The following is a 21,865-nucleotide window of genomic DNA, read 5'->3' on the forward strand; positions in this document are numbered from 1 at the left end:
CGAAACGAAGAAAAATCCGACCCTCATAGAAAGTTGTGTAAGACATAGGAAATGGTATCGTTCTGTTGAGCGGTGTGTTGTGAGGTATCGTTCGTTCCGGTTCGTTATCGTACAAGTACAGCCCTCCTATTCCCTGATTACGGCTCTAAGCCCAAGGTAGCAACCGAACTCGAGATATGCTCTCTATGAGCACCATCGAGCTCAATCCCACTGTCTCTATCATCTCGTCCTTGGCTGGCCCACGTGGAAGCCAGGCCGTTCGCAGCAGCTTTCCTTGCTTCGCGAAGCATTCTCGCACCGATGTCGCTCATGCCTTCGTTGTCGGCATCTTCGCCACCTTCAACTTCATCAGGGGCCAGAACTCGGCCACCAAGCTCAACATCACTGACCCGCACATGGTATTCGAGAGCTTTCCTGCCTTCGTTGATGAGTTCTTCTGTCCAACCGAGACAGCGCTTGAGACTCTGGTTCATCTTTTGGCTGTCGATAAGCAGTTGTTGATGTTTTGATAAGTCCAATTGGAGGCGCTTCTCGTCTCGCTTCCTGTGCCGGAGATCACTCTCCTCCATGGCACTGGGGCTCAATGAGCCTTCGTCTGATGTATCTTCTTCTGATTCCGTTTCCTCCATTTGATCCTCCTCGCTCATATCTGACAGATCAAAGCCATCGCCATCCAAGCCAGATACACCACCCGCTGACGTGCGTACAGAAGTAGTGGTGGCTATGGACAGTCGCCCAGAGCGACTCAGCCGTCTGTATCGTCGAAGTTCGGCAGTCTGTTTCCTCATTTCCCTCTCCAGCGTTCGGTTGATAGCTTCCAGAGAAGAATTCGTGATCTCAAGATCCATCACTTTCCGTTCCCGCCGAGCATTGGCAGCCAGTTCATTCAATTCGTCAATAGAGTGACCTGTTTTGACCGGGCTTATTATGGGGCTTTTGAACCCTGTGGCTAAGCTACCATTCTTGGGCGTGTCTTCGGAAACCTCTTCCGGCGTGGAAAGAGGAACAGACGTCGTGATTAAGTTTAACGGCGATCCAGGTGTTGAAGACTCGTACGAGCTGCCAGAAATCTTGCGCACAGGGGGTGGAAGTTTTCCATCTGCCGAGCTCACACTTGACGACCTTCCATGGCTCAACCTCTGTCCTGCCTCAATGCTCGCCCTCCGTGCTGAAACAATGCTGTTCGTCGATTGGCCTCGTCCTAAGATCTGTGGTCTGGGTGTTACAGGCGATGGCAATGGGGGCGTGCCTCGAATCGAGGATAGAGAGGCATATTGGTTGAGCTTCGATGGAGACGATGGCCGTTGGGGAGGAGAAGCTGTGCTCGACGTCGGTGTTCCTAGTCGAGGCGATGCAGTTCGAGAAGTAGAAGATACGGTAGAGCTCGGCTTAGGTGGTGGAAGATATGGGGTTGATTGAAGATCCGGGATTCCATTTGCATGGAAGAATTTTGGCTGTGACCTTTCCTCCCCAGCTGTTGAGCCCACGGCAGATGTGCTTGAGCTCTGCGGTCTATTTGGAATACATTCCCCGTTTGCGTAGAAGAAATTCGACGAGCCCTTGGTCTGTAATGGCGGTCTGGATGGTTGAGCAGCGGTCTTTGCTTCACTCGCAAAGAAGAACTTGGAATCCGCTGGTTCTTTCTGAGCCTGCACATTGGCATGACCTAAGTCTGAGGGCGAAGGACTGAATGATACTGTTGGACGCTTCGGCACATCTTTATCGATTCCCGTAATCCCAAGTCCAGATCCGTATATCGGTGGGGTGTCTGCCCCTCGAGCCAAATCATTCGGAGCAGATTGTAGGCCATTAGGTGTTCCCGTAGGTGTTGAATTGGGACTTTCGACTCGCACTCTTCTCGATCCAGATCTCGGAGTAACGTTGTGGCTGAGGAATGTCGAGACTGGAGTTGAGACATCCTCCTTCCCCACCGGTGTTGTGCTATTATCTGGTCGCGCAGATCGACGCGACGACGAAGTCCCGGTATTGGAAGGAGCTGAGCCTGCGACTCTGGGAGTTAATGGCAGTCGATTGACAGTCTTTGTGGAAGCACCGAGGGTAGGCATGAGCGGTCTCGAGGCATTATGTTTATCGTATGGGGGCATGTTATTCGGATTGCCTTTCGTCAAGGGGGGAACTCGCATTATGGCATTGCCGTCCTTAGATTGAAGAGGCGGACGAAGAGGTTGTCTCGATGGTCGAAGCCGAGTCGGGGTGGCATTTGCAGATGTAAGGGTGGAATTGAAGTTGTTTGCATTTGTATTTGCGTTGTTGGAGTTCGAGTCTGGACTGCCTGTTTGGAGGTTCTTGGAGCGAGCGGCGACCCCCAATAGCGTGGCCCGCATGCTGAGCAGCACGATCGGGACACAACGACAGCACAAGCACAAGCACAAAGCACACCAAAACGCTCAGAAAATGCTCCGAAGGGACGCTGTGATGCCGTGCCGTATAAGTATCGGCACTGACTCATGACACGCTGGATGTGAATTATGAAATTAAGTCGTCCAGATAGTTATGGCAGGACATTGAGGCTGGATGAAAGAATGAATATCCAGATTGATTTGGCACACTCGACGAGGACAGAACAGAACAGAACAAAATAGGCACTGGCAGAGGGGTTTGTTATCTTTACTACGGAATCCACCGTAAAACTGGTCATAACCTAATCGACTATTATTGTTTACGTTCCCAGGCCCCCGCGTCTTTTTTCTCGTGTCTTGTCAATCAATAGCAGGCCCGGAGTATTAAATGTTTGCACCGCATCGCCCGGCATTGGATGCAGCAGGCCCCTCCGTCGGAAACTGCCCCTCACCGCGCTGCACGGCTTTGATGAGATTCATGCGAAACCGCAGCCGCAACCACACAGACAGGCCGGGCAGCTCCCAGCGCGTCATTCTTGTCCTCGGTCCCCCTGGTTCGAAAGTCAAAACAGACGAGGAGATCCCAGGCTATCCCAGTCGTTGCGGAGGCGGAAGACGGCTGCAGGTGCAAGCAGGCAGTGGTGTTGTGTCACGAAGCAGCCGAGGACCAGCAAAATAGCGTCCGCTTCTAATGTTAATTTTTGACAAGTCACTATCATCCCACTTCTACTCGACTACTCGACCCAGCAACAACACTCGACAATCTCGTCGCCGGTCCACTATGGTCCTACTAGGACTCTCCATCCTCATCGCTTCAGTCTCATTCCTCTGTTACCGCCATCCGCCGACATCATGGGCCTGTTTCCAGTGGCTTCGCCCCTCCATCGAGTCTGGCGCGAAGAAGCAAAATGGCGCTTCACTTCCACCTCCAATACACCCCGAGAAGATTTCGATAGATAGTATAGACCCAGTGGCTAAATCCTCAATACCAGAGACGGCACTTAAACTCCCTATAATCACCAAAGCGGATCCCCCAACAAATACGGACAATGCCAAAGCAGACTCCGACCGCAAAGCCATGCCGCCCCCACCACCCCCCTTCAAGAAACAACTTCCACTGCGCAACCCTCAAGCACCAGTACCGACCTTCACAGTAGGCAATGATAGCATCAATAGCGACGGTCAAGAAGAGGACGAAGAGCCATCTGCGCCATCTTTCCCCGCCATGAACTCCGCGCAAAGAGCCTCAGGAGGCGTCGCGGGTCCTCCAAGACTAAACGTCTACCCACAATCCTCCCCAGGCCTCATAGCACCACCATCACGGTCTCCCCTTCCCAATCGAGGACCGCCAGGCGGTTCCTCCTCTCTCGCTCCTCCGCCAACACATACATCTATCCCCGCCAAACCACGCCGAAAGGTCCTCTTGACACCAGGTCACTCGCCGTTAGACTGGGCGCGACTATCATCGTCTCCTACAGCGAATTTGAGAGGCTTGCCGGCTGATACGCCATATATTCGCGTACCGCCTAGCTTGCTGAAGCAGTATACAGGGCGGAAGGGCAAGGATGCGTGGACGGTACTGGGCGGGAAGGTGTATAATATTACGCCGTATGTCCCATATCATCCTGGTGGCGGGCCGGAACTGCTGAAGGCTGCGGGGAGGGATGGGACGAAGTTGTTTGGTGAGGTGCATCCATGGGTCAACTGGGAGGGCATGTTGGAGCCTTGTTTGGTGGGTATTGCGGTTGAAGACGGTGATAGAAGAGCTGAAAGCACATTGGACGAGATGGATTAGAATTAGAGGCTGGCTTCTCCAAGCGCTTGGAAACTTCGAGTCGTTTCCAACCACTGGGAATTGCATATGGCGTCGGCGTTCAGGTTCGGTCATGACATGTCATTCATTGCACATATAGACATGCGGTCCATAGAGAGAGCTACCGGGCTATACCATAGAAGACGAACAAATAGAAGATACCCTTTTCCTACATACCCATTCAGATACAAGCAAAAGAAACGCCCGCTACCAAATATCATGAAGCTCAAATAAGTAATACATCACTCTCAAGCTCTCTTCTTGAATCTGAACTTTAGCCCCTCATCACTGTCATCATCGCTATCCGGCTCGGGTGCCGGCTGTTTCCTGACTGGTGCTTGTTTTGCCATCTTCGCAGGTGCTGGCTTCGTCAACGTCGTGGCTGCAGCTCTCTTGTTAGTGGGCAAGTTCTGAGATATGCTCGTCTTGTCCACCAGCTTTTGAGAACGTCCAGCTTTGGCTTTGGGAGCTGGGGTAACAATCTCCAGATCCGAACCCGAACCATCATTTGCTCCAGCTCCAGCATACTCCTCTTCAGCCTCACTCGCCAAGATCCGAGAGGCTGCCTCAGCTGCACCAGTTCTGGGTCTTGATTGCGTATCTGACTGGCTGATATCTTGAGTCTCCTTGCCCTTCCCTTTACCTTTCTTCTTGTGCTGGCTGTCATCGTCCCAATATGTATCACCGATACCATAGTCTTTCTTCTTGGCTTCCTCCAGAGGAACAATAACCCTGTGAAGACCTCTGGCATCAGCTACACCTGCACGGCGTCGGAACTTCTTGAAGTTGGCTCGAGCATTCCACCTCTCGTCCCAGCGTTCACTATCCTCTGGCCTTTCCGTTCGTTGAACTCGTGGATTAGGACGCCGGATTGGCATTTCCTCAATGATGGCAAGTTTGCGGATCTGCTCGATGTCCATGCCGTCGAAGTCCTCTTGCAAAGATTCACGCTCCGCTCTTGCTGCAGCCTCGTCTTTTTCTCGCTGTTGACGTCTGATTTCAATCAAGTCAACTTCTTTTTCCTTCTTGACTTTCTTGCCTTTCCCTTTGGGCGCAGGTTCATCTTTGACAACTGGTGCGGAGGCAGGTGTAGCTGCAGGTGACACTCGACGAGGAGGTGTTGATCCTTTCCTAAGGTTTTGTTCCGCTTCATTCGCAAGTCGACGTCTCTTCAGGGCAGCTGCTCTTGGTGCAGCCTCCTCCATGACATCTTCCTCTTCGAAAGCCGGGCTCAGAGCTCTCTTTCGACTTGTTCTATCAGGTTCTGGTGACCGGGGAACTTGCAGAATGTTATTTGGATCTTGTGTGAGAAAGAGGCCTTGTGATTGCTGCGACTCTGCGGCAGCAGTCTCATCAACCTGCTTAGATTCCGGTTCTGGCATGCTGGAGTTGATGGGGCCGGAGAATTCGTCTTCGAACCCTACAAATGCCTTGGCTGGTCGTCTCCTACCTCGTTTCGGTGGCTCCGGCGGTGCCATCGGTGCCGCCGTGGAAGCAGAAGCTTGATTTGATTGGGATTCCGCCACAGTAGCTATCATGTTTTAGACAATGGCCGCTGGAAAGAAGTATACACTTACCTGCAGTTGGTGGGGGAGCTATCAGTCCCGAATCCTCTCTCAACAGAGGCCGTCTCAGCACACTAGCATCATTGCCAAGTATAGCATCAAGAAATTCATTCTGTTCGATCAACCTATGATCCAAAACTTGAGCAATCTGTCTGCTGAACTCCGCAAACCATTCTATCCCTGCCCCTTTCGAAGGATTAAATTTGACAACTACCACGCCCTTTCCCTCGCTTCCATCTTCGAATTCTCCTAGCCCCTTTTCTCCAGCAACACTCTTCACATATCTCACAAACTCATCAACAGTTGTCTGATCCGGGATGGCTTCTCGTAGAAAGGCTTTACCGCGACCTTCGGTGATAGGTGGCAGGAGGGTCTCGAATTGACGTTTCTCGTAAAACACGAACGTATACCCTTCAAACATTTCCACCCTGCCTGAATTTGGGCTATATGCATCAGCACCACGTTGTGTGGGTTCCTCTCCCCGTGGAGGCAAGTATTTGAGAGGGTCCGGAAAGTTGGCATCAAAATCCAACTCAAGGGGAGAAGGACCACCCTTTGCTTGTGTCGTAGTCGCAGCTACCAAAGCCTCAATGAATGAATCATTAACAATATATTTTCCATTGATCAGAGCTTGAAGACCCTTTGATGTGTTGCGTTTCTTTGCGACAAGATGTGTGGTAAGCTTCCGTTCGTAGTCGACGAGTACTCTGACATCAAGTGAACTGAGACGATCATACAGGGCAGGATATGGGTTGGCTTTCTGTTCTTTCGTAGAAAGCGAGAATGTAAAATTGGTCGGGATCCAGGTGAAACTGCATGCCCATTAGACAAACAATATACGTGCAATAAGTATTCCTCACCGGAAATGGTGCTTGTATTTCCCCAAAGAAACGACATTCTCATCCTGTTCGAGTGGTACGGTTTTGGCTCTAATCTGCTCGCCATTCAATAATGTGCCTATCTTGGTTCCCTTGGGATCGCCACAGCCGTCTTGTATCGTAATCTGGGTCCGATAACTCGCGTTTGCCTGCTGCATGTTAACATCGAATTGCATTTGGCAGATATGACATACACAATCGGAAGCAGTAATCTCAGCTACTTTGACAGTAAGATGCTTTCTCGAGATCGTCTTGTCCGATACAACAAATTGGCCCTCTGTAACTGTTATTTATATCCCTAGGATCATGTATGCATCGCGTACCTTCTGCTGCCGTGCGGCCAATAAGAAACTCTTTTCCCGGCGGAATCCACAGTCTCTTGCCTGAAGTAAGGTCAGTTGTGTATCGCATGGGACCGGAGGAAAACCTGCCTTCTAGGACATCTCCGTCGCATGAGAATATCCACATATTCGAAATGTTGATATGCCGCGATTGTTCGATGCCAAGTTGGGACGCGGAAGCCTTCTGTCGTGGTCGAAGAGGGGATAGATGTTACATATGGAAGGGGTCGCGTCCCGGGTTTCGAAGCCAACACGCTATCACGTGAGTACTATATCTCCCTTCCTGTCCAGCTGGGCCTCAACCTTCACCAATCCAGGCGTGGAAATGTTTGAGGGAGCCTGCACATTACAATTAAGTGAGTCGTTCTGTTTTTGTGATACTGATGTAACGATATTAATTCCAAAACAATCCTCGTTCTTACTGAACGACCACGATAAATCCTCCCCAACCTTCTGAGTTCCTCGATACCCGATGATCTATGTGATATCCAGTAGAGTAAAGTCATAGAGACCTTACTCCCCGCTCTAGCTATTCTATCCCGACGGGCACATCAGTCGCAATGAATTCGTACTGTTGTAGCTCCGGCCAATCACAAGTGTTGGCGACTATCCTCGCTTGTTTACTTTGGTCCCTAATAGTCTACGACTGAACTGGTACTTCAAGTCCCATTCGGACGGGGCTGTTCGAGTAACTGGAAGACTGCAAGAGAAGGGAACAATCAGCGGATTTCATGGCTTCTTGGTGCGCAGTTCAAGGGCTTTGGCTCAGCTTGAACACGGAAGGAGCCTCTTGCTCGATTCTCCTATATTCGGCAGTCTCGCTTCGCTTCCACTTCACTACCCAAGCAACCAACCTTTATTTCCCTCCTCTTAGACGTTTTCAGTTGTCCATCACCACTTCATCACTTCCCGTCGACATCAAAACTCTCACACTAAGCCAGGGCGAGTCTCTAACAACAATTCAAACTAGAAGTCACTTCTTTGCTCCATATTCAGGGTCACAAGTCCTCGTCAACATGAGGGTTACACGCTCCGCTAGTAAGCATGCCAAAGCGATCGAACAACATTCAGCAGTAAGTCCACATTCAACCAACGACACCAATAGCATTCCTACCAACGCCATCACCACCAAGTTTACCGTCTTTCCGAAACTCCCCCTTGAGATCCGCCAAATGATCTGGGTTCTCAGCCTCGAGCCACGCATCATCGAGATTTGCATAGGCGACGCGTCTGATTTCTACTCCAAGGCCAAGCTCCCAGCTGCACTTCAAGTCTCCAAAGAGTCGCGCGGCACTGTCAACAGTCAGTACAGCTTATGCTTCGGCTCGACCAGTTACCCTGCCCAAACTCTGTTCAACTTTAACCTTGACACGCTCTACTTCGATCGCAGCAAAGCTGAATACGCCGGCTGGTTCTTTTGCTCTCTTCGAGATTTTGAGCTTGCCAATTTGCAAACCGTCGCCATCGATATGTACATTGAAGAAGTCGCCAGTACCTGGGGACTCCCTTTCAATGCCATGGACGAAATCTGCAAGGTGTTACAATTAATGCCAAAGTTGACCACTCTACTTGCAGTATATGAGACCCAGCATTATATGGATAGGAATATGTGGTCGATGGACATGGCAATGGACTTTGGTTGGATGGAAAGCAATCAAGATACCAGTATGATTCAGTTCTATGACGACGCACCTGCTGAGTTTGATGCGTACATCCGCCGCAACGAAAAGAACTATTTCGGCTTCGATAATATGATCCCAGAATGGCCCTTTTACGGTGACTATGATGACTTTCCGTTCTTTACTGTCTATGGCATGCGTCGAAGCACCAAGGAGCGGGTCATTCAGAAAAACCTTGCTGAGACAAGCGAGGGCACCAAGACCTCGAGACCTACACGCCGTGGACGACAAAAGCGCGTCGCTTAAAAATGTTTTGTGGAAGTAGTAACAGGGCTGGCGGGAGATTAGTGGAGGGATAAGTATCGCAGTTGAATCATGGTTTGCTGAGCTTCGATGCCCGAAACGAAGGAGGAAGCTGTAATGTTCAGGACAGAAACCATTCCACGACTCAGGAACTGCAAGCATTTTATTGAAGGATGACAATTTCACGGATGAAAAAGAGGCTCGACGAACCACTGGTATCTTCTTACATGCTCTCTGTATTGCTCTGTATAGCTGAACAAGAAGCTTAAATCCACAAGAAGTACCCCAGTATATTCGAACTCCAAACACCGTGAGATCAAGTCCCATGCAATAAATGGCACAACAAAGAAAATATATGCTATGTTTCCCAATCCAATATCTCCCACCTATCTATCGTCTCTCTACCAACAAGACATGCATGGCAACATAAGCCAAGATTATGAATGCACCCGCGAAGATTGCCAACTTCGTAACATCAGGCCACAGTGCCTGGGTGTTGAATCCAAAAGAGCTCAAGATCGTCGCACCAGGGACATCAATGGTCAGACCAAGCTTCTTATCTTTGAGAGACAGGAACGTGACTTCGTTCACGATGAGCGATTCAAATCCGTAATGGAAGATCGAAATGTCTTGTAGCCAGAGCGCTGACTTGGGTATCGCATCGTGGTTGAGAAGGAGACCGGCGAAGAGGAGACTAAAGAGCATGACAAGACTGCCAATCAAGCTTGCTACGCCGTTGTCTTTGCAGACGATGCCGATGAAGAGACATATTCCAGCGGCGGCAAGGTTGAATAGGACAAGGACTAGAATGAACTTCAGGAAGTGTGACCAATCTGGTACTAATCCTGTCATGGGATATATGATCGAACCCATGATTATCGGTGGGATTATTCGGAGAGGTACTATATCGAATATTACTTTAGCGGCGAAGTACGTAATCGGAGAGTAGTATCCATTTGCTCGTTCTCGGACGAACAACATACGCTCAGCGGCGAAGACCGTCAAGCTGGATAGTGTGCTGAAACCAAAAAGCGCAAGGATGAAGAAGAACAATCCCAGTCTGTTTTGGAAACCAGGAATGTCATCCGTGAGACCATAGAACAAAAAGCCTGATAGTACTGCCAACAGGATCGCAATAGCGTAGTGAGTCAACATCAACATCGGGTTTCTGTAAAGATTTCTCCAGGTTCTCTGTGACAGGATGAGGAATTGACGAGCGTAGCCAACCCTTACATAACCTCTTCCCATTGCACCGCTGTTAGCTGATCCATTGCCATTGCCATTACCCTGGGCGTGGCCATTTGCAGTCCCGTTCGCCGTTGAAGCACTGTCAATAGCAGCATGAATATCGTCGTGGATGTTTCCTGCAATGTCGGACTGCTGGTAGGCTGCGACAAGAATATCGAGATCAGTACTGCCAGTTGCCGAGGGAGGGAGATTGTCAGTGTCATCCAAGATCTGTTGAGGAACATTGCCTGCTTTTTGCCTCTGGAGTCGGAGCCAGAGTTGTGAAGCCGTGGCTTTTGGGTCAAATGGCGCCTCATCTGGAGGTGAACCAGGCGTTTCGATACTGGGCCGCTTCCGGGTATATAATTCTCTTTCCTGCTTGGCCTTGACCGAATCACGACGCTTCCCTTTAGGTCGGAGGAGTGAAGTTTCTTCCATACTTTCACGTTCTGCTCCTGGCTCATCGAGACTCATACCTGAGACACTGGCGATGGACTTCACAGCTCGGGTGCTACTGGGTCCAGCACTACCACCGCCGTCAATCTCGGAGAAATTCTCGTCGATGGGGGTCCGAGGACCACCAACGTGCATTGTCAGATCCACAAGGTAATCCGCGATGTTGAAGCCAGGAGGGCAAGAGTATCCAATGTGATCGAAGAAATCTTGACACTGGGAAAAGGCGCCAGAGTAAACAGTATTTCCTTTAGCCAGGAGAAGCAGTCTATCGAAGAGGGCAACGATATTGGATCTTGGCTGATGGATCGTGAAGATGACCGTTCGCTTGTAAGTCTTGGCTAGGGTAACCAAACACTCAATAACATTGAATGCATTGAAAGCGTCAAGACCACTCGTCGGTTCATCAAGGAACAAAATGCTTGGACTTGTGACAAGCTCGCATGCGATTCCGACTCGTCTCTTCTCACCACCAGAAATTCCCCTACCTTTGCCATCTTCGGATCCAATCAATGAATCTTTAATAGCAAAAATGCCCAGCTGTTTCTCGACTTCGTAGACTCGTTGTTCCTTTGCAGATTTGCCCATGTCCCTTGGTAATCTAAGAAGCGCGCTAGTCATGATTGTCTCATGTACGGTGAGCGTTGGCAACATAGTATCTTCCTGGTCGACGAATCCAACGACATTCTTGTACTCGGTATCGGTGACTTTCTCTCCATTGACATAGAAATCTCCCGAGACTGCTCCGCGTTTATTCTTTCGAGCCAGGATGTCGAGAAAGGAGGTCTTGCCAGCACCAGATGCTCCCATGATAGCCATGATCTCTCCTGGATGAGCGACGCCTTGAACTCCTGACAATATCTGTTTTCCATTTATGTGATAAGACACATTTTCGAAGTATAGCGATGCAGGCTTGTGATCAGTCATGAGTTTCATGGCCTCATCATCAGACTCATCAAGGTGTATTGGTGCATAAATGTACTTTCTTCGGGAAAGGTACCATACGGTAAGTATGACAGCTACCACGAAAAGAGAGCTTCCGGCAATTACTCCAGCAATCAAGGGGGTGTTGATTCGCTTGACGGGCGTCTCGAACCCAGGAACATCGGTTCTATAGAGACATTCTCCAGCTCGGCAAGTCAATGTGATACTGTCATCTCCAAACATGGTTTGGATAAGGTCGTCCATCGCCTTTTCTTTGAACTTGCAATTGTTGATTCCACCATTCTCTTGCTTGCAACTGAAGGTCGCGGGCCCCTTGATCTCCTCGGTCAGAAAGTCTGATATGTCGACGGATCCATTCTCGCCGCACAACATCCTGTCAGGAATACAACTGCATTGGATGTGGTCGCACTTGTAGTTCGTGGCATTTTGCTCATAGGTATTGTCAGCGCCCGAGACGCAAGTGTCCAGCGAGCAATAGAATGATTCTTTCTGGTCGACCCAGACTGTATCCGTTAGCTTTTAATGGTGCAAGCCTCTACAACAGAACTTACATTGAAAATCGCAAGTCGTATCATTTTTGTTGCAGTTGAAGGTGACCTGAGGTTTTTTCCCGTCCAGTATCTGCACGATCTTCTTGTTCGTGACATCACACTGCTGATAATTTTGATGTACCACCTCCCCATTCTGATAGCAGACTCCCCCATCATTCGTCGGCATCAGAGCGTTACAAGCCTTGTCCTCGGTACAGACATTGCAATTTATGCCTGTCCACCCCTCTTTACATTCGCAGTAATCTCCTTGGCGCATCGGTCGATCCTCTCCATCTGCTAGCGCTCCACAGACTGGTTGCAGACAGTCATCACCTCCGAATCCTGCTGGACAGTTACATTTTCCATTAAATTTGTTGCACTCGGAATATTGGCCGCAGGTGAAGGCTGGAAGGAGGCAATTGAAACTGGCTTGTATTAGGGACTGCAAATCATAAATAGGATGAAGGTATCATACCATGGAGGGCAGTCTGCCCCGCGGCTGTCCAACAAGGCCAGTTCTGCGCGCAGCATGTCCACTGTTGAATAAGAAGAGTAGTTCCTCGAGGCATATGTCGTCCATGATAATGATAGTGCCGCGAGGGCGACTGTTCTCAATAACCGTCCCATCTTCAATTGAACGTTGTAGGTGTCCTCGTGTGTTGCGATGGTTACCTTGGGCCGTTTGAGCTCAGCCGGTTAAATGAGCGACGTCGTCGTTAATCCAGCGGGAGCTTCGAGCTTAGTCCATACTTCAGTCCGGTCGAGCTGGGCGATGCGAAGAAGATGAAGATATTGCGCACTGGCAAAAGGGGCAAGATTTGGCTGAGGTCCCTCGAATATCCCAGTTGATGTCTGTTCTGTAGTTGCTTCGATAGATCCAAGTCGATTCGAGATCAGGTTAGGCAGGTGGTCTTGGCAGAGTTACTTGCGAGTTCCAGGGGGTCTGATTGGCAAGGCGGGTCGGGATGGCGTAGCGTATTTCCGACTCTGTGCCGCACGACAGTGGGAGCTGGATGTTCTGGCCATGGATTGCTGATGCCAACAACCCCAGATTTCACCACCCCGCACCAGGATATCGTGTGATACTCCTGAACATTTCCTCACTCCTTGAAGTCATACTCAGAATAACAGGTCCGTCAAACAACACCCAAAATGATGCAAAGAAAGAGTCCAACAGCGATTGTAGGAGTCAGCCCACTGGATTTCAGCCTCGTTTACCGAGGTAACTTTCGAGATGGTGAAGATTGAGCCTTTCGAGGTTGAGCAGGTACTTTTTCCACACCATGATTCCCCGAAGTCTGCCAACAATATGTAGTGGATGGACAAGTATGAAGTCACTCCAGGAGTCTTGAATATCGCAGAGACTTGCGCGGCCTCTATATCAATAGACGACCTCGTGGCCTTGTGCGAAGACCGAAGCGCCCCACATCCTCTCGATACTTCCACTAAGCTTACATACGGTGCCATACGAGGCTCACAAGCTTTAAGGGAGCGTCTTGCCGGCCTCTACTCGGTACGAGTCTCGAAACCCCTGCCGACCGAGAACATCCTCATCACGCCGGGTGCAATTGCCGCCAACTTCCTCCTTTTCTACGCTCTCATAGGACCGGGGGATCATGTAGTATGCATGCATCCGACATACCAGCAGCTATACGATGTACCAACGAGTCTGGGAGCCGAAATCTCGCTATGGAAGCTTCGAAAGGGAAAGAAATACGTGCCGGATCTGGAGGACTTAAAGGAATTGGTAAAGGAAAATACCAAGATGATTATCATAAACAACCCCAACAATCCCACCGGATCAACGACACCGAAGTCCGTACTCCAAGGCCTAGTGGACTTCGCCCAGGAAAAGGGCATCATAATTCTCTCGGATGAAGTCTACAGACCCTTGTTCCATGGTATCTCACCAGGTGACCCGGACTTCCCACCCAGCATTGTATCTTTCGGGTATGCAAAGACAATAAGTACAGGATCCATGTCCAAGGCATACAGTCTAGCAGGTATCCGTCTAGGCTGGATTGCTTGTCGAGATTCATCTATCATTGAAGCCGTTGCTTCGGCTAGGGATTACACCACAATATCAGTCTCTCAACTCGACGACCGGGTAGCTTCATACGCGCTCTCCGCATCAGTACTCCACGCCCTGCTAGGACGCAACATCAAGCTCGCGAAGACCAACGTTGCCATATTAGAGAAATTTATTGATCGCTGGAGCGACGTATGTTCATGGGTGAAGCCTACGAGTGGAACAACTGCCCTTGTCAGATTCGAGAAGGACGGGAAGCCAGTCGATGATGTGCAATTTTGTATTGATGTGATTGAGAAGACGAAAGTCATGTTTCTTCCGGCTTCGAAGTGCTTTGGTGAGGAATTCAAGGGATCTGTGCGTATTGGATTTGTCTGCGAGACGCACGTGCTGGAAGAAGCTCTGAAGCAATTGGGATTGTATGTCCGCAGTAACTTACTTTGAGCGGCAAGTACTACAAATCTTGACCGATTAGACAAGAGACTGTGTTCATATGTCCTAAATGGAGATTGATATGATACCAGTGTCTGATTTATCCTCTATTGAGCTCTCGGTATCGTGGCTTGGGGTGGTGACAAAAGGTCATCCAAAGCTCACTTCAGACATGCCAAACCATATCCCAAGCTTCCTTTAAGCTCAGCCTATCACAACTTATGAGATCAGATGGTGTTTTGCCGCACCTAGTCTCTCTCCGGCAGCCTTAATCTCCTTAGCCCGCGCACTTCAGCTTCTGAAACAGATCCATTGAGTTCAGAGCTTGCCGTGATCTCAATCATCATTTAATACTCTAAACACATCTCTGTACCTCACACCCCGTGCCATTATACACCTACTCCAGCACCCGCTTTCCCATTTCCTCACTTCGACCTCCGCCACCAACTTCCCAATACCCATTTGCGACCCTCGTAGCAGTCTCCGCCAGTATCAATCTGGATTGCGAGATTATCCAAGCGAATACTATGAGCATGCATTTTGTCGTGGAATCCAATATCCATGGTGGACGTGGCGTCTGAGTTGCCCTTGGTAGTGGTAGAGTTAACGATGCCGAACGCTAGAGCGGAGAGGAGCAGGATGTGGAAGATGACGATTATAGCGAGGGTCATAGTACGGCTGAGGGAGGGCTTCAATGGGACCTTGCGGGTCTTGCTTGCTTGTTGGCGTTTGTTTGGCATTGTTTGGCGCGTGGAGGCTTGAGGCTGAGAGGAGGTGTAAGACAGGCTGATGGATTGGGCAAATTGCCGGGCAATGGTTTAGGTGCAAGGAAGAAGGAGTTAAGTAGTGGCGGAGAACGAGATAAGAAAGGTGTATAGATAGAGGTTATGGGATGCAGGAGTTGACAGGTGAATTTGTTTGTCGAAGGGAATCGTTTTCTCGCCTACTCAGGACCGAGCACTTCGGTGAATGAGCAGGAAGGAACGAGGTTCGTTCTTTCTCATCAAATTTGAACATTTAAAGTTTTTTTTTGTTTTTAACTAAAGTATTGTGTTTCTCTTTTTATTGAGATTTGATATTCATGTGCACACGAAGATACGATAGGAGTTCAGCTGCTGCATTGCAGTGCTGTTGGTAGAATGCTAAGCGAGGAAGAGATCTTAAAATAATACAGGTGTAAGATGTTACTGTGCGCTGCACGTATGTCTTCCAAGGCTAGCGCTGCGTCCCATCTCATCATGCGTAGGTATTCTGTTTGATAAGTTGGCCTTTTGGGTAGGTCTGCTTCAAATAGATTGATACTATCTTGCATCGTCTTTCTTGCTCTCCCACAATTGACCCCAACTGGGCGGATAACTTGAGTCAGTATTGAGTGCGAACTATGCATCAGGACGTTTAGGCTGACTTAGACAGTTGTTGTAAGCTATCGTTTTGAACAGCGCTGCTGAGGGGAGTTCGTCTTGCATGTCTAGGGAACATGCTCACAACTTGTGGAACGACATATGCTCGGATAATATTTCATGATCCGATATCCATGGGCGTACCGTAGCTGTATGAAGATAGTGAGCGAACCATCTACTAGATAAATATATGTAGAAAGACTAACCTTGACCAAGCCAGCAACTCCCCTTCACTTGTGATGCCCAGCTGTCGCATCGGCCATTGTATCCATGACAAATGCTCTTGATCAATCAAGGGCCATATTTTGGCCATCAATCGTCTGCCAAAGCCCTCGAGCCACCACTTTGAACTAAGATACTCGGGTATCGTTGCAAAATGAGCAATTATCACCAAGGTCTCCTGCGTTGGTACCTGCAGGCGCTCAAGGAAACCATCTTTCAGCTGAAATGGCCACCGGAAAACATCCGATACTTCTCGCAACTCCTCTGGCAAGCTGTTGATAACTTTGAATATCTTTATCATGTCATCTGCCCTGAATTTTAGCAAGAATCTTTACAACCTAACGCTGCCAGGTCAAAACACCCCAGATGAAATTGCTGACTTATATCAATGTAACTCGGGATGGAACATAATACGTACTGATAGCAGTATTATACACTTGAAGCGCTTCTGGATCTGAAACGCTTCCCTCGATTTGTGCAGAAAGTTCCATCAGCCGGTCTGCCTCAGCGAAAGAAGCAGTTGACTCTGCCACGATATCCCTTAGCCGAGTTCTGCGCTCGCCAGCTAAAAACAGGGGGCCAAGTGGACCTGATCGAAGGGCTTCATCAGCCATGCGGATCAGAGAATAGCTTTGCCGAGACAAAAAGATCCAGCTAGATTCGCCGCCGAGAACAGAGGCATCAGTCTGGCCAATTGTCGTGTATGTGTAGAGACATGTCAGCGCTGAAAATAGGTACATTGCCGAAGCATTTTCTTCTGCAAATTCTCTCAGGGCGGGAGTCGCCTTGGATAGGCCGGACTTATGATGAAGTGTTGCTTGTTCTGTACAAAATCCTTTTCGTGCCGGGAAACACTAAGAACGCAGTCAGTGGAAGCTCCAAAGGCGAGATGCAAGCGAGATATGATGTTGTGTTCTAGATTGAGGTCCAACATCGGTATTTAAAACTCTGCAGAAGTAAGAAAGTGAAATGATTGACTTACATAGCCCATGTGTAGTGCAGATAAAGCTAAAATTCCATGCATAACATAGTCATGGACAAACCCAAACTGCGGCACTGTGATGCTCCACAGCCTAATCGTCGCAGGATCACGATGCAAAGTCAAAGCTGTAGATGTGCAATTATTGTGTAGGAGTTCCAGGTCGACACAATGCAAGTTTGGAAGAGCACTAGACGAGAACTTTAAGTCTGTTAGATCGTTGGTAACACTGACATAGGTATGAGAGAAACTTACAGACGTCGCTGTTCCAGCGACGGGTACTTTCAAAGGCGCATATACACATTCCAGAGTATGCTTAATGCAATTATCGCATTCTGGTCTCGTCTCGTCACACTGTGAAACGACGTGTCAGCAAATATTCAAGGTTACAATGGACTTTGAACCAAAGTTCGTTGATCTACGGTGTACTACCAGGTGGTACCTAAGTACCAAGAACGAGAATATCCAAGAACACCAAGATTCTTAAAAGGTTGAACCCACTTTGATCTTCCGCTTCTTGCATGTCAAGCAGCCGGTCTTGGTCTTACGGTGCGGTCGCCTGGTGTGGGTCCTTTTACGCGGAATGTCGCAAGAGGAAGCCCTAGAGGAATCATAGGAAGTTTTCTCGGCTGAATTCATGCTCCAAACTCTGCTAGAAGAAAGTAGAACGACGAGAGCTGGGAGATAATAGGAGAACTTCACCAGTAGAGGACGCGTATGCTGTAAATGCTGTTCAAAGGGGCTCGAAAGCATTCGTGATGTTAGGTGAAGTTCCAGGGCTCGGTCCGAGGTTATACGAAATACGAGGAAAAGATGCGACTAGCGAAGGGGCTGGAATTTGGCCTAGCAGGTAGGATTTTTGGATATCACTCAAGTGAATTGAGAACACTGGGAGCATCCCATCACTCTTTAACACTCAAAATAGGCAAACCTCCTATCTTCAAAATTGACACAAGCATTCCAATCTTTGGGTCCGAGTCATGGTGTTCCTAGCCGAGATATCATCTGATCAACTCAGAAAATGTGATACAGGACTTCCGAGCAAGAAGACATTATCAAAGTTGGAAAAAAAAAGGAAACAGAATGATGGTAATGAAAAAGAGATGGTAAGAAACGTACTGTCGGAATGGCATCAACAATGCGATATCACGTGGAGGCACTCATCTCATGACGTACATGGCCAAACCTACCTAGGTAGATTGAGAAGCAACATCAACATCGCCAAACATAGATTCGGAATACTAAAAAGCCTGAAAACATCAATACCACGTTCCGCAATGGCCCCGAACTTCTACCATGCAGATACACCTGTGGATGTCAAGGGCGCCAAGGTAAGTAGACGCGTAGGATAAGGACGTTGCATTGAATTGAGGTCACCTGCCAGGGGCTTCACTTGATCACGACCTCAACTCCAAATGGCAAGAAAGTCCAGATTATGCTCGAGGAGCTTCGAGAGGCTTATGGAACCGAATGTATGATTTTGTTCAATCTACTCCGGAATGTCGACTGACCATTGCTGCTCAACAGTCACCCACACACTGATTTCTATTCCGACCAATGAACAAAAGAAGGATTGGTTTCTTAAATTGAATCCTAATGGTATGGTGTCAATAATACCGATATTCACTTTGAAGTTAAACCCAATATACAGGTCGGATTCCCGTTGTTGTGGATAACACCAAGTCCCCACCATTTCCTGTGATGGAAACCTCAGCCATCATGCTCTACCTCCTGAAGGAATTTGACCCTAAGGACACTTTCGGCTTCAAAGATGATCTCGAGCGTTCTCAGTGTCTGCAATGGCTGTTTTTCTGGCACGGAAGTGTAGGCTTGTCTACCATTCAACTAGAAAGTAAGCTCTGATACTTTGTCAGGGACAACCTATCGAGGGACAATTGAATTGGTTTGGGAAGTTGGCTCCGCAGAAGGATGAATGTAAGTCTCTTCATAAGAATTTACCTGGCTACTATTTATCAATGCAGTCGCTATCAATCGGTTCAAAAACGAAACCCTCCGAGTCTTTGGAGTTCTTGAGATTCACCTATCGGGCAAATTTACAGGCGAGCCCCGAGACTATTTAGCTGGAAATGGCAAGGGAAAGTATTCTGTCGCGGATATGGGAACATGGCGTAAGTGCCGCTAATCTCATTGCGTATCTTGCTTACATCTGTTCAGCTTGGGTTTCTGGTTATGGTTTCTCAGGCCAGATCAGTGAAGCTGAAATGAAGGAATTTCCACACTTGTTGAAGTGGGTTGAGAGAATCGCAGAGGTATATTCCCCAGAACCTAGAAGAGACTGTGTACTAAGTTCAGAAGCGACCTGCTGTTCTGAAGGGAACGTCACAATCTTACCAGGCTCAAATTGAGCTATGCCGCCGTACCAGGTGTGATCACGAATCGAAGCAAATGATTCGATACGACTAATTCGACCTAGTACAAGGCATCCGAAATTCTTTTATGAATCCAGTGAAAGTTCTTAATTCTCCCTCGGACCAAGCGGAAATATTTTAGTTGACAAAGGCTCCATATCTGATTATTTACCCAATCCCTCCGCAGTCACAACTTTGGGACGTACCATTGACGTATCTTGGTGATGAGACCGATACGTCAGAATATTTCATTACATACCTAGGAGTTTTTTGCCAGCTAATGCGATCAATGGTGACTGGAGTTCACGAGGCTCTTGAGCAAATGTGGGTCTTCAGACTCGCTTATGCTCAAGGGTTACCCTATAAATTCTTCGAACCATCGACCCTCGAGATTTCTCCTGTGCGAACAACTTCTGTGAACTTTCTCGTTGAATTATGATGTCTCTGTCGAATTGATGGGTGCCCACAAACATCGATCTTCCCATGCGGGCTACCGCCCCCGATCCCACCTTCCTTGTTTGGCTCTGTCCTGTTCTGATTCCACCAGGCTGATTGCTGCTGTCGCTTGCTCTTCTGCTGTCAAGCTTCCAACTTCTTGACTCGTAGTCGAATGTTTTTGCCTTGCAGATACCATCCTGAGACGAGAGAATATTGGTAGCTGGATAGACAGCGCCCTCCAGAAAGCATCTGGGCAGCCCCCTTGGAAACGGCAAGTGAGAATGCCTGAGTCCTATTTTGACTCTCCTGAAGGGAGCCGTTGCTGTAAGCAAATATCTCATATCCTTTGAACAACCATCGCATATCCAAAATACTGCTTTCTTGATCCATATTCTTCGGTTCTGCAATGTCCGTAACCCTGCAGGCTAAAGGCAAAGAGCTCAAGCCAACTGACTCGTGGTTGCGGAATTGCTTCTCAATCCTACAAACACACAATCGAGCGCCTCGCTACATCTTCAGCTACAAAGAACGAATACCAAAGCAAAATACTGCGTTGGAAATTCACTCCAGATCAAGCGAAGCCTTTCCTGGACCAGGCCTACAAATACTGATCTGTGTACACTCTGCAACGAATCCTCGTCACAATTACTCAACTATCAATATAACACACATGGCTGACAGTACAACAACTTCAGCTGATTCTATTGCAGATAGAGAATCGAACAAAATGCTTCCGAAGGTCAGCGTGGAGCCGGGTTCAGAGTGGCATCCAGCAGCTCTTGCAGAGGACTTCGACAAATGGATGGAGGTGAGAAGGCTGTGGAGCTGGTATCAGGTAGGTCCGGTTGCAATGTCACAAAGGCGCGGCTACCAATATAAGTAGAACTCGTCTCGAGAAAAGATAGTTGCGAGCAAGGTAAAAGGAGCAGGAGGGGAAGGTAGTCCTGAAAAGCTACCTGAACCTCCTGCTCCGCGAATTTCGGGGGAACGGCGTCGATATCTCCACGAGTATACAACTTCAACACTCACTCCATCCTCCTCTAATTCTTCCATACTGTCAAACAATTCCGATGGCACACTACCAACCACCGCCTCTACATCACCTGCCAACTCATTTTCAGCCACCTTCTGCACTTCAACACACCCTCTTCTCTCCTCTCTTCCCTCTTCAATCATTCTGTCTGATATCACGCCAACAATTATCCACCCTCCATCCGATAGCCTTGCCCTATTCTCAACCGAATACTTCGAGGCACGACGATCGAAGAAAGGAGGTTATGGCGCATTTGCAACAAAGAATATTGAAGCAGAGACCATTGTCATGGTCGAGAAGCCGCTCTTCCGGGCCACTTTCATGGAGGTCTTCGTCGAGTTGGAGAAATTGACTCGAGAGCAAAGAAGAGAGTATAGAACGCTTCACGGATACTCGGGCCTCTCCCCCACGAAAGATCTCGCCATTTACAAGACAAACCGGTACGTTGACTGAAAGCTGGATAGAAATGGAGTCAAGGTCGATAAATTGTTCATCATGATTAACAAATTTTCGAAATAGATTTGAGACTTCTGGCGGAAAAGGAGGCATATTCATCAAGTCGTCAAGATTCAATCATGCTTGCCACCCATATGCTACTTGTAGCTATCGATACGATGAAGCGGCTGAATTACTAATTTTCACTGCTTGCAACCCAATCAAAAAGGATCAGGAAATCACGATCTCATATACCACAAATCCTTCTCAGTTGAAGGACAACTACGGCTTTTACTGCGACTGTCCCAAATGTCCTCCACCCAAGATCGCCCAGAAACAAGCGAAAGCACTTCGAGGACCGCGGTGAAGAGTGTAAGAGTAGTGTACAACAGATATCTCCAACAATCTGGAGATGCGGGAAACGGATAATAACGAATGAATAGTGTTACAATAATGCAAAGTATTCGCAAAATAATTAATTAAATATGGGCAAG

At 48.5% G+C, this 21,865-nt stretch overlaps 9 protein-coding genes across 9 annotated transcripts; 5 read left to right on the forward strand and 4 right to left on the reverse strand.

The window, feature by feature from the left end:
• Positions 1–137: 137 nt before the first annotated feature.
• On the reverse strand, positions 138–2,345 carry ONS95_006187 (uncharacterized protein; the record flags this gene model as incomplete). Its single annotated transcript, XM_058499633.1, has 1 exon — positions 138–2,345. One exon carries the CDS (start codon positions 2,343–2,345, stop codon positions 138–140), a length of 2,208 nt encoding a protein of 735 aa, XP_058350677.1.
• Positions 2,346–3,141: 796 nt separating this feature from the next.
• On the forward strand, positions 3,142–4,155 carry ONS95_006188 (uncharacterized protein; the record flags this gene model as incomplete). Its single annotated transcript, XM_058499634.1, has 1 exon — positions 3,142–4,155. The coding sequence occupies one exon, from the start codon at positions 3,142–3,144 to the stop codon at positions 4,153–4,155; it is 1,014 nt and encodes a 337-aa protein (XP_058350678.1).
• A 266-nt stretch (positions 4,156–4,421) lies between these two features.
• On the reverse strand, positions 4,422–7,084 carry ONS95_006189 (uncharacterized protein; the record flags this gene model as incomplete). Its single annotated transcript, XM_058499635.1, has 6 exons — positions 4,422–5,704; positions 5,751–6,550; positions 6,599–6,765; positions 6,811–6,893; positions 6,940–6,999; positions 7,048–7,084. 6 exons carry the CDS (start codon positions 7,082–7,084, stop codon positions 4,422–4,424), a joined length of 2,430 nt encoding a protein of 809 aa, XP_058350679.1.
• A 767-nt stretch (positions 7,085–7,851) lies between these two features.
• ONS95_006191 (uncharacterized protein) lies at positions 7,852–13,079 on the reverse strand. Its single transcript, XM_058499637.1, has 4 exons — positions 12,510–13,079; positions 12,056–12,459; positions 8,650–12,007; positions 7,852–8,485 (listed from the first exon to the last, which is right to left on the reverse strand). The coding sequence occupies exons 1-3, from the start codon at positions 12,659–12,661 to the stop codon at positions 9,270–9,272; spliced, it is 3,294 nt and encodes a 1,097-aa protein (XP_058350680.1). The 5' UTR covers positions 12,662–13,079; the 3' UTR covers positions 7,852–8,485; positions 8,650–9,269.
• Positions 7,974–8,882, forward strand: ONS95_006190 (uncharacterized protein; the record flags this gene model as incomplete). Its single annotated transcript, XM_058499636.1, has 1 exon — positions 7,974–8,882. One exon carries the CDS (start codon positions 7,974–7,976, stop codon positions 8,880–8,882), a length of 909 nt encoding a protein of 302 aa, XP_058350681.1.
• ONS95_006192 (uncharacterized protein) lies at positions 13,080–15,616 on the forward strand. Its single transcript, XM_058499638.1, has one exon. The coding sequence runs from the start codon at positions 13,353–13,355 to the stop codon at positions 14,505–14,507; it is 1,155 nt and encodes a 384-aa protein (XP_058350682.1). The 5' UTR covers positions 13,080–13,352; the 3' UTR covers positions 14,508–15,616.
• Positions 15,617–16,013: 397 nt separating this feature from the next.
• On the reverse strand, positions 16,014–17,596 carry ONS95_006193 (uncharacterized protein; the record flags this gene model as incomplete). The annotated part of the gene is made up of 5 exons (XM_058499639.1): positions 17,352–17,596; positions 17,100–17,297; positions 16,536–16,971; positions 16,102–16,423; positions 16,014–16,044 (listed from the first exon to the last, which is right to left on the reverse strand). Exons 2-5 carry the CDS (start codon positions 17,139–17,141, stop codon positions 16,014–16,016), a joined length of 831 nt encoding a protein of 276 aa, XP_058350683.1. The 5' UTR covers positions 17,142–17,297; positions 17,352–17,596.
• Positions 17,597–18,373: 777 nt separating this feature from the next.
• ONS95_006194 (uncharacterized protein) lies at positions 18,374–19,520 on the forward strand (the record flags this gene model as incomplete). Its single annotated transcript, XM_058499640.1, has 8 exons — positions 18,374–18,427; positions 18,481–18,568; positions 18,624–18,695; positions 18,748–18,920; positions 18,971–19,031; positions 19,079–19,225; positions 19,272–19,366; positions 19,413–19,520. The coding sequence occupies 8 exons, from the start codon at positions 18,374–18,376 to the stop codon at positions 19,518–19,520; spliced, it is 798 nt and encodes a 265-aa protein (XP_058350684.1).
• A 664-nt stretch (positions 19,521–20,184) lies between these two features.
• ONS95_006195 (uncharacterized protein) lies at positions 20,185–21,738 on the forward strand (the record flags this gene model as incomplete). Its single annotated transcript, XM_058499641.1, has 4 exons — positions 20,185–20,227; positions 20,614–20,738; positions 20,787–21,376; positions 21,456–21,738. 4 exons carry the CDS (start codon positions 20,185–20,187, stop codon positions 21,736–21,738), a joined length of 1,041 nt encoding a protein of 346 aa, XP_058350685.1.
• Between the last annotated feature and the right edge of the window lie 127 nt (positions 21,739–21,865).

The sequence above is a fragment of the Cadophora gregata genome (genome assembly GCF_030347475.1).
Source record: "Cadophora gregata isolate MNR1 chromosome Unknown scaffold_17, whole genome shotgun sequence".
Taxonomy (NCBI): Eukaryota; Fungi; Ascomycota; class Leotiomycetes; order Helotiales; family Ploettnerulaceae; genus Cadophora; species Cadophora gregata.